This window comes from Ruditapes philippinarum, unplaced genomic scaffold (assembly GCF_026571515.1).
Source record: "Ruditapes philippinarum isolate M1 unplaced genomic scaffold, ASM2657151v2 ctg2854_1_1_1_1, whole genome shotgun sequence".
NCBI lineage: Eukaryota > Metazoa > Mollusca > Bivalvia > Venerida > Veneridae > Ruditapes > Ruditapes philippinarum.
The window spans coordinates 1-17,918 of record NW_026866023.1 but is presented as its reverse complement, the minus strand read 5'-3'; the positions used below and the strand labels follow the sequence as shown (position 1 = coordinate 17,918).

The 17,918-nt window shown below is 31.9% G+C and overlaps 2 protein-coding genes across 2 annotated transcripts; both read left to right on the top strand.

Annotated features, from left to right (window-relative positions):
- Positions 1-844: 844 nt before the first annotated feature.
- Positions 845-3,745, top strand: LOC132731030 (EF-hand calcium-binding domain-containing protein 10-like). Its single transcript, XM_060717129.1, has 4 exons — positions 845-1,004; positions 2,310-2,474; positions 2,653-2,743; positions 3,000-3,745. The coding sequence occupies exons 1-4, from the start codon at positions 884-886 to the stop codon at positions 3,043-3,045; spliced, it is 423 nt and encodes a 140-aa protein (XP_060573112.1). The 5' UTR covers positions 845-883; the 3' UTR covers positions 3,046-3,745.
- Positions 3,746-11,459: 7,714 nt separating this feature from the next.
- On the top strand, positions 11,460-17,030 carry LOC132731033 (zinc finger protein 277-like; the record flags this gene model as incomplete). Its single annotated transcript, XM_060717132.1, has 3 exons — positions 11,460-11,534; positions 16,061-16,292; positions 16,945-17,030. Coding segments are annotated over exons 1-3 (340 nt in total), but the record flags the coding sequence as incomplete, so codon positions are not given.
- Between the last annotated feature and the right edge of the window lie 888 nt (positions 17,031-17,918).

Below are 17,918 nucleotides of genomic sequence, written 5' to 3'. Positions count from 1 at the left end.
CAATCCGCCAGACTTTCAGAAAATAATATCAAGATTTTGAAAAGCATATCACGCATTGTTCGATTACTTTGTAAATACTACGTGGAGTCTGAAAAATCAAAGTATTGTCATTATAATATGGTAAACAGACATAGGCTTGTGTCTGAGAAATGTATTAATAACAAAAGAAGTAGAACTTCTTTATTTAAAGGCACGTTATGCCTCAGAAATGCAACAGAGGAAAAAGGTGGTATCGGTAATGTAAATTCCTTTTTTGGAAACTATAACAGGGCTCTTAAATTAAATAGCTTTTAAATCATAGAATTAAAAAGTTACTGTTAGCATATGTGCTAATAAATTAAACGCTTGCTCATCAGTAGTGTAGTTGTTTATCTTAAAAACTATACATTGATGCATGTGCTTAAAATATAAAGCAGTTGCATTTCTGCAACCAGGACCTCCAAATAACTAATCTTTTGATATTGCCATTTAATTTTATTGGACATTATATGAATATATATCATATAAAACTGATATAAGACTGTATTTCTTTTCACTGTAGAGCTATAGCGTATATCAAGTATAAACAACTGTTGTGCTTTAAAATTTTAATATAGTACTAAATATTTCATTATTTTGGGAAATTCCTTTTTTTCTTTTTTTCTTACAAAAGATATATACTATGCTATGTTTTAAAAAAACATATGTCAATCATTGTTATAATTAAACCATTTTTAATTCTATTTTACTTGACCAAGCATACAGTTACAAAGATTGAAATTCGTTTTTTTCATGGTGGGCCTCTTTTTACGATTTTTCGTGAACGGATACCGTTTACGAGATATTAGTTGTGGCGATGTGGCGCGCACCTGCACTGTTGTTGTGGTTACAGTTAAGCGTAAAAATGGCGACCGATGGAGAAACTGGTAAACCGAGGGTAGATGAAACTAACTTATATTTACAAAATCATCGAATACTGGAGCTATTTAATAATATGACATCGCAGTTAATTTTTAATAGACCAGGTAAATATTATTTTTCCTTCAGCAATTTAATTAACTCGTTACAGTCATTTGTAAATTGTTTTCTACACATGAACAGCCAGAATTTATTTTATCTGTTTATTTATAAAAATAATCTTAAAATAAAAATGATAACAAGCTAATTCGTCTAATATTTAACTGCTTTGAAGCAGTCAACTTGTGTGACAGAAGGCACACGACAAATGGGTTTGAATTTAAAAGAAAAAAAATTAACAAAAACTTTGTTAAATTGGAATAATCAATTTAATTACACTGCATAAATGTAGATCTACCATTTTGGGAGGTTATGTACCACATATATAGAAATAGTTAATAAAGGGATAATAAATAAGGGATAAATTGTAAAATTATAAATTATTCTTTAAATTATTGCATTAATGAATCTAATGTTTTTATTTGTTTGGCCATTTGGTTGTCCGACCAAACAAATAATGGTAGCGAAATTTCAGACTCAGACATGAGAGGTGTAGCATAAGTGGGAGCCCGCCCCCTAGTGCGAGGCAACAGTGAAATACCACTACTTTTATCGTTTCTTTACTGATGTGCTTATTTGCAATTACCAAAAGAAGTCCCAACTCCTCGAAGCTGTTACTTCCCTTTATAACTAACACTAACGCTGAAAAATTAAGGGAAATCACTGCGTAAAGATTGTCAAATGACAAGCGCATTAATTATCGGGGAAGAAAAAATAGTTCCCGATTTGTCGAAGATTTCTAATATTGTGTTATTCTTTATAGATAAACATGCTTATGTTAAATTAAGCTCCATGATTACTTACATACGGTGTTAAACAACAGGTTTACCGTGAAATATTAACAGTTACAAACCCTTATTTAGACTAATGTGGTTTTCTACAGGTTGTTATCTTAAAACTTCACCGTGGTCGAGGGGTTACACGCTCGGTTAGTAAGCGAGAGGTCCGGAGTTCAAATCCCAGACAGTGAAGGCAATTTTTTTTTTTTTTTTAATTGTTTAAGCCAAATATTAACATTGAATTGAATATAGGTGTTGCACTTAGCCTTATAGCCAATTTACTACAGTTATAACACTGGAAACAGCATTGGTGGCACTATACAAAAACAAATTGGTTTATAATCTCACAACCTTCACCTTTCTTCGCATTAGACCCAAACAAATTCAGGTATGTATATACTTCAAAATACATATGTGGTATGTATCCTCCAAAAATGGTAAGTAACCTTCTGGTATGTTTCCTCCGTGGTATGTAACCTAAATTTATATTTGATACACTAGAGCTCTAGTCTACATTCATAATTTATTTTACAGCTGACCCCAAAAAATTCATGATTGAGAATCTCGAACGACTTCAAAAAGCCAAATCAACAAAAAGAGACTGCCCTTGTTTGTTTGATGATAGCAATATACAGTCAGTTTATGGAATGTTAGATCCTACTAACAGAGGATACATTACCCTTCAACAATATTGTGAAGGTAATTTTTTATGAATTTAATGAACATTCACTTTTATTACATGTATCACAGTATGTTGAACTTAAAATAAAATATAATGCTCAGTATATAATAATCAAATAAAATCCATGGTTATGATTAAGTATTTAAAAATTGTGGATATGATTTTTTTCATCTGTTTTTGTTTTGATTTATACAGCATTAGAGACTCTTGGAATCAAAGGATATGATGCTCAACCTGACGGCGCCATGGACAACAGAGTTACATTTGACACATTTTTACATGCAGCGTAAATATACTTTGATCATAAAATTAAAATTTAAAATATAAAAGGAATTATCCAATTTAGTTTGATAGTTATAGCAGAGACATAGATAGTAGAGATAAGCAGCTCCTAAATACTCCATTGAAATATCACTCATGCCTATCAAAAAGTGAAAAATTAGGCAAAAATAACTATATGCATCTTTTCAATTTTTAGTCTGTATTAGTTTTATAAATGATGCTTTGTTGATATGATTGGAAAATATTCTCTTTTTTTTCAGGAGGGATGGACTTCAAAAAGCATCAGCAACTTTCATGGCGTCATAGTTTATAAACATTTTGACAGCATAGTTCATATTTAGTAATTTACTATAAAAGTTCATTCAAGGATAAGATAAACTGTGGAAGCAAAAGGTGGTTAAGTTAATTTTAGCATGATTAACAACAGAACTGCTATAATTTTGTTGTAAATAATTGATGTTTAAAAAAAAAATGCTTTCAAGACACTGAAATATGTTATAAAAATTCCTTAAAAGTCTGTTGTATAAAAATTACAAAACATTCATACTGTATCAGTTAAATAGAGCTTGAAAATCCCCTTTCTACATGGTTATTTATAATAGTCTGTATATTTTCTTATTTAAAATTTCACACCAATTGGTAAACTTACATGAAATTACTATACTATTCTACAATTTTGTATGATAATATTTGACAGGTTTTTACTTTTTTAAGTTGTTCTTGCTAAATTTGTATAATGGACTCGCCCTACTTTAAATTTGGGCAAGTCCATAAGTAGTTCAAGGGATTTCATTATCATAACGTTTAAGTGTCGCAGATAGGCCAATGGACTGAGGGTCTGTACTGGTGGCATACTGTCAAGTCAATAAAGCTTCTGGTTAAGATTGGTTGTTTGTGCCTGTTAAATTTTAATGAGGATATTTATGATTGAAATTGACTGTGATTATGTGTTATGTGTCATTTTAATTGTCATTTGTTAAATAAAATAAATTCATATAGTATTGAATGTTTTGTTTTTAAGAAACAAGATAATATGTGATTTTAAGAATACATGCATTTATTTTCTCCTTCTGAAGCCCAATCACCAATGCACATAAACTCGACACATTTTCTGACTGGCATCTTAGTGTCTAAAATACTATACAAATATGTTTATAAATATTCAGTTAAACATCCTTTGATCTAAAGTTTTTTCGTGTACATCTAATACTTGTCCTTAAATACATGTATTAAAATTGACTAATGTAAAAAGAATATGAAAAATAATGCAGAAGTCTCTGACTCTCTGTATCAGTCATTCATAAAACCTATTTGAGCCGCGTCATGACAAAACCAACATAATGGGTTGAAATGACCTCAAATAAGTAGAAAAGTCTAATTCAAGGGCAGATAACTCAAAAACGAGAATGGTGACCCCAATTTTTTTTTCGCTTAAAATGTTTCTGTTATCATAATCTAACAACATGCCAAGTTTAAAGAAATTCTATTGAACAGTTTTAATTTTACCTATATGTCTATATGAAAACTCCCGAAAACATCTTTAAATGAACCATAAAATAACCATTTTATAGGCAACTCCATAAGTGTAAATCTATCCAAATCAAAAACAAGTACAATAGTCTACAGCTACATTACCATTTCATAGACAGCTTCAAAAGAATGTTAGTACATGTAAACCACCAGGGCTGACCAATTCATACATATACAGTAAAAAAGAGTTTAAAAAGGCATTATAATGTACCACATCACCTAATTCATAATGTACCACATCACTTAATTCAGACTTCTTTATTTCATGGCCAATAGAAGAGGAGATGAAAAGCCTGATGAAAACATCCACACACTATTATAGCCATCAACATAGAGAGGCAATAAAGGAAATTTTATTTAACCATTTCTTAAGAGGCATTTAAAAAGGCAACCACTTAACCCTTAATTAGCCAAGATCATAGAAAATAATTGGATATAAACCAGTTAACCCTGTCTTCACCAATGCCATAAGATAACAATTTAAATGCATTCACCTTAACCCATAATTAGCCAAAGCCATTAAGGAAGTAATCAGATATAAGTTTATTACCATTTCTCAATCAACATCATACAGAGGTAATCATAAGTTAACCGGTTAATAATTCCTTAGTCAACATAATACAGAGGTAATCAGATAATAACCAGTTAATCATTTCTTAGCCAACATCATGCAGAGGTAATCAGATAATAACCAGTTAATCATTTCTTAGTCAACATCAAACAGAAGAAATCAGATGTTAACCAGTTAATCATTTCTTAGTCAACATCATAGAGAAGTAATCAGATGTTAACCAGTTAATAATTTCTAAGCCAACACCATACAGAAGTAATCATATGTTAACTGGCTAATCATTTCTTAGCCAACACCATAAAGAGGTAATCAGATGTTAACCAGCTAATCATTTCTTAGTCATTATCATACAGAAGTTATCAGATGTTAACCAGTTAATCATTTCTTAGCCAACATCATACAGAGGTAATCAGATGTTAACCAGTTAATCATTTCTTAGTCAACACCATACAGAAGTAATCAGAGGTTAACCAGTTAATCATTTCTTAGCCAACACCATACAGAGGTAATCAGATGTTAACCGGCTAATCATTTCTTAGTCAACATCATACAGAAGTAATCAGATGTTAACCAGTTAATAATTTCTAAGCCAACACCATACAGAGGTAATCAGAGGTTAAATGGCTAATAATTTCTTAGTCAACATCATACAGAAGTAATCAGATGTTAACCAGTTAATAATTTCTAAGCCAACACCATACAGAGGTAATCAGATGTTAACCAGCTAATTATTTCTTAGTCAACATCAGACAGAAGTAATCAGATGTTAACCAGTTAATAATTTCTAAGCCAACACCATACAGAAGTAATCAGATGTTAACCAGTTAATCATTTCTTAGTCAACATCATACAGAGGTAATCAGATGTTAACCAGTTAATCATTTCTTAGTCAACACCATACAGAAGTAATCAGATGTTAACCAGTTAATAATTTCTTAGCCAACACCATACAGAGGTAATCAGATGTCAACTGGCTAATCATTTCTTAGCCAACATCATATAGAGGTAATCAGATGTTAAACGTCTAATAATTTCTTAGTCAACATCATACAGTAGTAATCAGATGTTAACCAGTTAATCATTTCTTAGTCAACACCATACACAAGTAATCAGATGTTAACCATTTAATCATTTCTTAGTCAAAATCATACAAAGGTAATCAGATGTTAACCAGTTAATAATTTATTAGCTAACATCATACAGAGGAAATCAGAGGTTAACCAGTTAATTATTTCTTAGTCAACATCATACAGAGGTAATCAGATGTTAACTGGCTAATCATTTCTTAGCCAACACCATACACAAGTAATCAGATGTGAGCCAGTTAATCATTACTAAGTCAACACTAAACAGAGGTAATCAGAGGTTAAACGGCTAATCTTTTCTTTAAGTCAACACCATACAGAAGTAATCAGATGTAAACCAGTTAATCATTTCTTAGTCAACATCATACAGAGGTAATCAGATGTTAACCGGTTAATCATTTCTTAGTCAACACCATATTGAAGTAATCAGATGTTAACCAGTTAATCATTTCTTAGTCAACACCATACAGAAGTAACCAGATGTTAACCAGTTAATAATTTCTTAGCCTACACCATACAGAGGTAATCAGATGTTAACTGGCTAATCATTTCTTAGCCAACACCATACAGAGGTAATCAGATGTTAACCAGTTAATAATTTCTTAGCCAACATCATGCAGAGGTAATCAGAGGTTAACCAGTTAATCATTTCTTAGTCAACATCATACAGAGGTAATCAGATGTTAACTGGCTAATCATTTCTTAGCCAGCAACATACAGAGGTAATTAGATGTTAACTGGCTAATCATTTCTTAGACAACATCATATAAACTAAAGCATGTATCCACTTTACAAAAAAAAAAAAAAAACAATACTAAGGAGATGACATACATTACAAAGATAACAAGATTTAAACGTATTTTAGCTCAAATTAGAGCGACTAGCACCTTTGACCACAAATTTGTTCTTCATGATGATGATGATGCCAATAATTTGAGTCGTAAATATTTAAGATAAAATGGCAAATGCAAAATAAAATACTATACAAATATGTTTATAAATATTCAGTTAAACATCCTTTGATCTAAAGTTTTTTCGTGTACATCTAATACTTGTCCTTAAATACATGTATTAAAATTGACTAATGTAAAAAGAATATGAAAAATAATGCAGAAGTCTCTGACTCTCTGTATCAGTCATTCATAAAACCTATTTGAGCCGCGTCATGACAAAACCAACATAATGGGTTGAAATGACCTCAAATAAGTAGAAAAGTCTAATTCAAGGGCAGATAACTCAAAAACGAGAATGGTGACCCCAATTTTTTTTTCGCTTAAAATGTTTCTGTTATCATAATCTAACAACATGCCAAGTTTAAAGAAATTCTATTGAACAGTTTTAATTTTACCTATATGTCTATATGAAAACTCCCGAAAACATCTTTAAATGAACCATAAATAACCATTTTATAGGCAACTCCATAAGTGTAAATCTATCCAAATCAAAAACAAGTACAATAGTCTACAGCTACATTACCATTTCATAGACAGCTTCAAAAGAATGTTAGTACATGTAAACCACCAGGGCTGACCAATTCATACATATACAGTAAAAAAGAGTTTAAAAAGGCATTATAATGTACCACATCACCTAATTCATAATGTACCACATCACTTAATTCAGACTTCTTTATTTCATGGCCAATAGAAGAGGAGATGAAAAGCCTGATGAAAACATCCACACACTATTATAGCCATCAACATAGAGAGGCAATAGAGGAAATTTTATTTAACCATTTCTTAAGAGGCATTTAAAAAGGCAACCACTTAACCCTTAATTAGCCAAGATCATAGAAAATAATTGGATATAAACCAGTTAACCCTGTCTTCACCAATGCCATAAGATAAGAATTTAAATGCATTCACCTTAACCCATAATTAGCCAAAGCCATTAAGGAAGTAATCAGATATAAGTTTATTACCATTTCTCAATCAACATCATACAGAGGTAATCATAAGTTAACCGGTTAATAATTCCTTAGTCAACATAATACAGAGGTAATCAGATAATAACCAGTTAATCATTTCTTAGCCAACATCATGCAGAGGTAATCAGATAATAACCAGTTAATCATTTCTTAGTCAACATCAAACAGAAGAAATCAGATGTTAACCAGTTAATCATTTCTTAGTTCAACATCATAGAGAAGTAATCAGATGTTAACCAGTTAATAATTTCTAAGCCAACACCATACAGAAGTAATCATATGTTAACTGGCTAAATCATTTCTTAGCCAAACCATAAAGAGGTAATCAGATGTTAACCAGCTAATCATTTCTTAGTCATTATCATACAGAAGTTATCAGATGTTAACCAGTTAATCATTTCTTAGCCAACATCATACAGAGGTAATCAGATGTTAACCAGTTAATCATTTCTTAGTCAACACCATACAGAAGTAATCAGAGGTTAACCAGTTAATCATTTCTTAGCCAACACCATACAGAGGTATCAGATGTTAACCGGCTAATCATTTCTTAGTCAACATCATACAGAAGTAATCAGATGTTAACCAGTTAATAATTTCTAAGCCAACACCATACAGAGGTAATCAGAGGTTAAATGGCTAATAATTTCTTAGTCAACATCATACAGAAGTAATCAGATGTTAACCAGTTAATAATTTCTAAGCCAACACCATACAGAGGTAATCAGATGTTAACCAGCTAATTATTTCTTAGTCAACATCAGACAGAAAGTAATCAGATGTTAACCAGTTAATAATTTCTAAGCCAACACCATACAGAAGTAATCAGATGTTAACCAGTTAATCATTTCTTAGTCAACATCATACAGAGGTAATCAGATGTTAACCAGTTAATCATTTCTTAGTCAACACCATACAGAAGTAATCAGATGTTAACCAGTTAATAATTTCTTAGCCAACACCATACAGAGGTAATCAGATGTCAACTGGCTAATCATTTCTTAGCCAAACATCATATAGAGGTAATCAGATGTTAAACGTCTAATAATTTCTTAGTCAGCATCATACAGTAGTAATCAGATGTTAACCAGTTAATCATTTCTTAGTCAACACCATACACAAGTAATCAGATGTTAACCATTTAATCATTTCTTAGTCAAAATCATACAAAGGTAATCAGATGTTAACCAGTTAATAATTTTATTAGCTAACATCATACAGAGGAAATCAGAGGTTAACCAGTTAATTATTTCTTAGTCAACATCATACAGAGGTAATCAGATGTTAACTGGCTAATCATTTCTTAGCCAACACCATACACAAGTAATCAGATGTGAGCCAGTTAATCATTACTAAGTCAACACTAAACAGAGGTAATCAGAGGTTAAACGGCTAATCTTTTCTTTAAGTCAACACCATACAGAAGTAATCAGATGTAAACCAGTTAATCATTTCTTAGTCAACATCATACAGAGGTAATCAGATGTTAACCAGTTAATCATTTCTTAGTCAACACCATATTGAAGTAATCAGATGTTAACCAGTTAATCATTTCTTAGTCAACACCATACAGAAGTAATCAGATGTTAACCGGTTAATCATTCCTTAGTCAACATAATACAGAGGTAATCAGATAATAACCAGTTAATCATTTCTTAGCCAACATCATGCAGAGGTAATCAGATAATAACCAGTTAATCATTTCTTAGTCAACATCAAACAGAAGAAATCAGATGTTAACCAGTTAATCATTTCTTAGTCAACATCATAGAGAAGTAATCAGATGTTAACCAGTTAATAATTTCTAAGCCAACACCATACAGAAGTAATCATATGTTAACTGGCTAATCATTTCTTAGCCAACACCATAAAGAGGTAATCAGATGTTAACCAGCTAATCATTTCTTAGTCATTATCATACAGAAGTTATCAGATGTTAACCAGTTAATCATTTCTTAGCCAACATCATACAGAGGTAATCAGATGTTAACCAGTTAATCATTTCTTAGCCAACATCATACAGAGGTAATCAGATGTTAACCAGTTAATCATTTCTTAGTCAACACCATACAGAAGTAATCAGAGGTTAACCAGTTAATCATTTCTTAGCCAACACCATACAGAGGTAATCAGATGTTAACCAGCTAATCATTTCTTAGTCAACATCATACAGAAGTAATCAGATGTTAACCAGTTAATAATTTCTAAGCCAACACCATACAGAGGTAATCAGAGGTTAAATGGCTAATAATTTCTTAGTCAACATCATACAGAAGTAATCAGATGTTAACCAGTTAATAATTTCTAAGCCAACACCATACAGAGGTAATCAGATGTTAACCAGCTAATTATTTCTTAGTCAACATCAGACAGAAGTAATCAGATGTTAACCAGTTAATAATTTCTAAGCCAACACCATACAGAAGTAATCAGATGTTAACCAGTTAATCATTTCTTAGTCAACATCATACAGAGGTAATCAGATGTTAACCAGTTAATCATTTCTTAGTCAACACCATACAGAAGTAATCAGATGTTAACCAGTTAATAATTTCTTAGCCAACACCATACAGAGGTAATCAGATGTCAACTGGCTAATCATTTCTTAGCCAACATCATATAGAGGTAATCAGATGTTAAACGTCTAATAATTTCTTAGTCAACATCATACAGTAGTAATCAGATGTTAACCAGTTAATCATTCTTAGTCAACACCATACACAAGTAATCAGATGTTAACCATTTAATCATTTCTTAGTCAAAATCATACAAAGGTAATCAGATGTTAACCAGTTAATAATTTATTAGCTAACATCATACGGAGGAAATCAGAGGTTAACCAGTTAATTATTTCTTAGTCAACATCATACAGAGGTAATCAGATGTTAACTGGCTAATCATTTCTTAGCCAACACCATACACAAGTAATCAGATGTGAGCCAGTTAATCATTACTAAGTCAACACTAAACAGAGGTAATCAGAGGTTAAACGGCTAATCTTTTCTTTAAGTCAACACCATACAGAAGTAATCAGATGTAAACCAGTTAATCATTTCTTAGTCAACATCATACAGAGGTAATCAGATGTTAACCGGTTAATCATTTCTTAGTCAACACCATATTGAAGTAATCAGATGTTAACCAGTTAATCATTTCTTAGTCAACACCATACAGAAATAACCAGATGTTAACCAGTTAATAATTTCTTAGCCAACATCATACAGAGGTAATCAGATGTTAACTGGCTAATCACTTCTTAGCCAACACCATACAGAGGTAATCAGATGTTAACCAGTTAATAATTTCTTAGCCAACATCATGCAGAGGTAATCAGAGGTTAACCAGTTAATCATTTCTTAGTCAACATCATACAGAGGTAATCAGATGTTAACTGGCTAATCATTTCTTAGCCAGCAACATACAGAGGTAATTAGATGTTAACTGGCTAATCATTTCTTAGACAACATCATATAAACTAAAGCATGTATCCACTTTACAAAAAAAAAAAAAACAATACTAAGGAGATGAGATACATTACAAAGATAACAAGATTTAAACGTATTTTAGCTCAAATTAGAGCGACTAGCACCTTTGACCACAAATTTGTTCTTCATGATGATGATGATGCCAATAATTTGAGTCGTAAATATTTAAGATAAAATGGCAGCCTCCATGAGAAGTGGTAAACATTTATATTTCGCTTAAATATATGTGATCTATTCTACGTGAATAAAGTGCATATTTGTGAAATAAGACATTATTTCATAATTTACATATAATGAATATTTAATTGAAACTGATAGTACACGGAAACAGATAGAATTGATTGACAACAAAGTTGTACTATACTCGTACGGAAGAGTAGGCGGATACCCATTGATATTGAGCGGTATGCCTAAAATACGAAAGTGAGATTTTTGGCGAAAGTGGGCGAAAGTGACTTTTAAAATTTGAATTGTACCGTTTTAATAGAATTTCACAGTGAATTTTCTGTTTGTAGACGTATATTATTAGCAACTAATAATATTTCTTTTCAAAAATAATCCCTATGATGATTTAATCGCCATTTATTTGCACAATTTCTATACACAAGTTCTGAGATCTTCCTTTCGCTCACTTTGAAAAATACGAAAGTGACATGTAAAATATTAAATATAAAGTTTAAATTGAAATTTATACTAAAATTGCAGTTTGCAGACGTATATCATCAGAAATATATAATATATGTTTTCAATAATAATCATTATGATGATTTAATCACCATTTGTTTGAATAATTTCTATGCACAAGTTCTGAGATCTTCCTTGCGCTCACATTGAAGAATACGAAAGTGACTTGTAAAATATGAAATAAAGCATTGTTCAAATTGAAAGTTACACATAAATTGCATTTTTCAGGCGTATAATATCCAAAATTAATATTATTTATTTTCAAAATTAATCATTATGATGATTTTTACCCCATTTTTTCTACATAATTTCTATATATACAAGTTCAACAATCTTCCTTTCGCTCACATTGAAAATACGAAAGTGACCTCTAAAATATCAAATATAAGGTTTAACTGAAATATAGTGTTGAATATCAAATTATTAATTTCTGAAAATATACGCTGCAGTTTAAGGACATTTTCAATTCAAACTCAATATTTGATATTTTACAAGTCACTTTCGTATTTTTCAATGTAAGCGAAAGGAAGATCGCTGAACTTGTATATAGAAATTAGGCCAATAAATGGCGATTAAATCATGATTATGGTTATTTATTATAATATATATATAATAAGTTGCTAATAATATACGTCGACAAACAGCAATTTTACTGTAAAATTCTATTAAAACGATACAATTCAAATTCTAAAAGTCACTTTCGCTCACTTTCGTCAAAAATCTCACTTTCGTATTTTAGGCAAACCCGATATTGAGCACTCGGAAAGAGATTTGCTCTATAACGGAAACATTCAAGCTTTAATTAAAAAAATAATTAGCCTTGAATGAATAGCATAGACATCAAAACAAAAATTTGGATCACCTGGAGTTAGCAACAGTTACTGCTTATCAATTCTAAAATTCAAGAAGCTTAACAAACGGCACAATCAATACACGGATTGACAGTTTCCGAACTAGCAGATGACAGGCTATTCTTATCAGTAGAATACACCCATAAACACTTTTCATGTGAACTACGTAAATACCCAAGGTATATCGAGTGAAAAAATACGAGTTGTTTCCCTTATCTTCGAGTAAAATTGGTATCTCTTACGCTAAAACAATACAAATTAAGCCATTTTGAAACTGCTTGTTTGTTGTGATTAAATGTCCGATTTTAAAAATTATTACATCAATGGAAAGCTTGGGATCTTAGCTTTGTCACAGTATATAATTTTACATATCTTTTGACACCAAAGTATTTAAATTAACTGTTAAACCTACCATATGTCAGCCCATTTTACATATGATTTATACATTGAGATACGCAACCGGTTATCTTTACTCGAAAACCTACTGATAAGAATAGCCTGTTGTCTGCTAGTTGGGGAAAGTGTTTATCGGTGTATTGCTAGTAAAGATAACAGATTGCGTATCTCAATGTATAAAACCTATGTAAAATGGTCTGACTTGTGGTAGGTTTAACCGTAGATTTAAATACCTTCGGTGTCAAACAATGTGTTGAAATATATACTGAGACGAAGCTAAGATCTCAAGCTTTTCATTGGTGAAATAAATTTTAAAATCAGACATTAAATCACCCCAAACTAGCAGTTTAAAAACGGCTAAATTTGCATTGTTTTAGCATTAGAGATATCGATTTTACTCGAAGATAAGGGAAACAACTTGTGTTTTTTCACTTGATATACCTCGGTTATTTACATAGTTCATATAGAGACTGTCAATGGGTGTATTCTGAAATTCAAGAAGCTTAACAAACAGCACAAAGCTCAGCCTCAAAGGTCTAACTGTGCTGAATATGTCTTACATTGTAATTTGTAAAAGAACAACAAAAAAAAAACAATTGCAAGCTTTTCCTTATGAAATATGTTTTATACATGTGGTTGCTAAATAAGCTGTATGAATTTAGATCAGTGATACTTAAAATAAGCTGACCATTGAATATTTGGGTTTGATCCTTAAAAATTTTGTTGTAGCAGATCATTGATCCTAGAGTTTCAGAGTCTTACGAACACCCTAACAGGGTGTTTGTTTGATCCGAGACCTCGGGTCTTCACCCACGGAAATTCTGAATGCACTTGTTTGACACATCATAAAATCAGCTTGCATGTCATTTTTAACCCGTGATAATTTCTGATGGATGCATGGAAACTTAACTGTTTGTCAATCAATAAATGCAGATGCAAAAACTGCGCATCAACAAAGTATTTAAGTAATAAGCCCCGCCTTCAGGTACAGTAGCCAGTACGCATGACAAATTATCCAAATTAAAGCAGTTTAACTTTCAGCCAATCACTGACGGGTACACTCCCCGTTTGCATCTGATAGCCAGAAGTAAACAGGTAATTAATACATATGGCATATGATGTGTAGATAACAATTTTCAATTAAATCATTTTCCTACTTGGAGGGCCTTTTTCAAAATATCCTTAAAATTCACCAAAATGATGGGCTGTTTTCAAAGTTTGCCTAAATTTTCTTTAAAGTATATTGGTGGATCTTGTTAATTATAATGTACTTTTACAGTCTAGATTTTATTTTATTGGACTTAGAAAATATCAGGTACCATATTTTATAATAAATTTGGCATAATTTTATTTTAGTCAATAAATATCAATAATAATTCTATAATCAAAATGAAACAATTTTTTCTTTCCAAGATGGATCCAAGAGACACATAAATAATATTCAAAGAAAGAAAAAAAAATTGCCTCCTCTGGGGTTTGAACCCGAGCCCCTCAGTTTCAATGAAGTTGACAGTAGTTCTAGCCTATTTGAATGCTCTTCAAAGTGAAGCTAATGCATTAGGTGGGTCATACATGTACCTTAATATAATGTGTCCCCGCGGATGAGACTCATCGCGGACAAAAATTTGCTCAATTTTGCAGAAATTTTTCACCACCGCGGACATAAATCTACAGCTGTAAGCGTTTCCCCCGCGGAACACAGTGGTTAATTGCGGGGGAACGCGGTGGTCAATCACCGTGGACCGCGGTGGTATTCATCGTGAAAACGATTGAATTTATAAGTATTTTATGGAACTTGTTAAAACTTTATGAAATAATTGTACAGTTAAGAGTCTAATAAAATAATTTTTTTGCCTTTATTTTCCCTTTCAGAATGTTTTTGGACGTCAATTTCAGAAGTTGCAACAGCTTGCGTCCGGGCCCGTACTGCTAGTCAAAAGTTATTGCAACGTGTATTTTTTCTGTGTCTAGACCCTGATTATTTAAGTTAACGTAATAATGCATTTATTTACATGTGAATAGACAGAAGGACTCTATTAATATTTCATCGTAGATTGTAAAAATTTGGGTGCTGTTATTTTTGTTGCAAGACATGAAATAATTATGGGGATGTAGTAAGAAATGTACTGTTAAAATTCAAAACTGTATAATGTTGATCCTTAACCAAAGAAATATCTTTTATATCAAAGAAAAGGCATCCTCAGTAACCCAGGCCGTATACCGGTATCGGTATTAATAAGTAGTATTTACGGATAGTGTACTGTGGATTCTGGCGATGAGAAAATAAACAATTAAAATTATTTTAAAAATGCAAGAACTGCGTATAAATTTCTTATTCTTCATGTTAAAATAAAAGCCTATCCAAGGTCGTAGACTTATGTAAGTTTTTTTGTTTGTTTATTATTTTCTTTTCTTAGATTTACTTGTTCTGACCCCCGCGTTACCCGCGAAACATGGATGACTGATTTTAACGATAATGTGACTGCAATCGTCGGTTTTTGGTCCGCGGCGGAAACAACTAAACACTGTGGATAGCGGGGGAAATAATTGTTTTTATCGCGGACCTCCATGGCGTTTGTCCGTGGTAGAAAAATATCGTCCGCGGTGGTATCGCGGAAAAGGCAAAATCAGCGGTGAGCGTACTGTAGATATACAGATCTTTTAACAAAAATCATTAGAATTTATCACACTAGTCTAATTTACGTGTTTTTAAGTCCCATTATTATTAAGTCACATTACCCCCTACACTCTGACAAGCATTTATCATTTTCAATGATACCCTTTTCTTGCAGATGATACACTGTTCATCAATACAGAAAAACCCGTGTTAGAGCCATTACTGCTCCAAGGCTCTTGGTTGGGCACAGCAGCCAGCGGGCGTGAGTCTCCTAGAAGTTCTCTACAATGTGTGCTATGTCCTGAAAAACTTGATATTTCTGAAACTCTTGATGCTTATCTAAAGCATTTATTAGAAACACATAAGTTTGTGATTGCCGATGTGAATTTGATAGCCAATTTTAAAAGGTATGGTACTGCTTGTAGAAAATAATCAAATTAATTGTTAAGTTGATTATCATTGATTTATTAATCCATTCCTCAGATTTGTGTTATGTTGAATATATTAAATGGTATATTGTTCATCTAACCAGTTTCTTACTTAATTTGTTAAATGGATTAGTCCGACTGTATATTTGGAACAGTCCATCCTATGTTAAAGGGATTTCAATATCAGAATTCACCCATAACATGCTGAATATTTTAAATGGACTTGTCCTGCTTCCATTTTTGGGACTGTCTATTATCAGTTTTAGGGATATCAATTTGAATATTTAAAGTTAGTCAGCCAACAGTATAGAGCCTGGTCAGAGTGCACGGATCAGCCTGCACATCTGTGCAGTCTGACCAGGCTCTATACTGTTGGCTCAGATTGCACAGACAGTCACAATCAAATTTGGTTCCAGCTGTTTATTAATTTAAGGACTTAATTGTTATATACATAACTACAGCTTTAACTCGTGATATAGGCTATGAAATTTGTTTTCAAAGATCACTTTAGATATTGCCATATTTGTATTATTTGATCATAATATTTGTTTTTCCATTATGAAACTTTCTGTCATTGTTGACTTGTTTCTTTGAAATAAAGAAAATCAGGTCTGATGTTTGATTCTTTCAGTTACTGTTTATATTGGAAAGAAAGATTCAAGCATGATCCACTGAAAGAGTTTTGCTCAGAAATACAAACTACAACAACAAAGAAGGGTAAAGTTATTTTATGATCACCAATAGTCTTAAAAAATTGAAAAGCATAACAGGGGCCACCTGCTGAATTTGTGTAGTGGATTTGTCCTGCTTTAAAATAGAACAGTCCATTCCAAGTTCAGTGGGTTTCAATTTTAAAATGCAGAAATAAAGCTACCAACAGTATAGAGCCTTGTAAGGCAGTACAGATTGATGCAAGATTTTGAGGTTGGCATTTTGGATTTAAGCTTTAGCTACATTAGTCATAGACATAGATAACAGTTATCTACATCTCTGCTTTTGTTGAAATTCACTTTTAGAAAAATTAATGTCTTTAAAGTTCTTTACTACTTAGCCTAGTGTGACATCACACATAGTGTTATTTCAATCTATCATCCTGGAAATGAATATCACCCAGTCGATAATATTTTGTAATATTACTTAGGGGCAAGATAATCTATATAGACTTAAGAAAACTTTATGGTCTAGTTCTCTCTCCTGGCTCTGGCTCTTCGATTAATAATGCATAGCGGTGAAAACTACATTAAAATGTTGTTTTGGTGTAATAGAAAAATAACACATGTCTCTCAGGGTAATAGTGCATGTTTGCAACCCTTGAACTGAAAGAACACCCATGGCGGGTGCATATTAGTAACCCTTTAACTGAAATAACATCCTCAGCTCTGCCTTGGGTGTAATCAGGGTCTTTCAGATAGAATGGTCTAGAAACACACTATGTAAACCCTTTTCACTACAATTAAACATGTTCTCAGTATAACTCTGTATAGTTTGCTATATACAAATTATGTAAGTTTTCAAGAAAAGGGCCCTAAAATTAAATACAAAGAGCAAAAAATGAAAATTCTAACAACATGATGGTCTTTAAAAATCTTTAAACTTCTGAAAAAA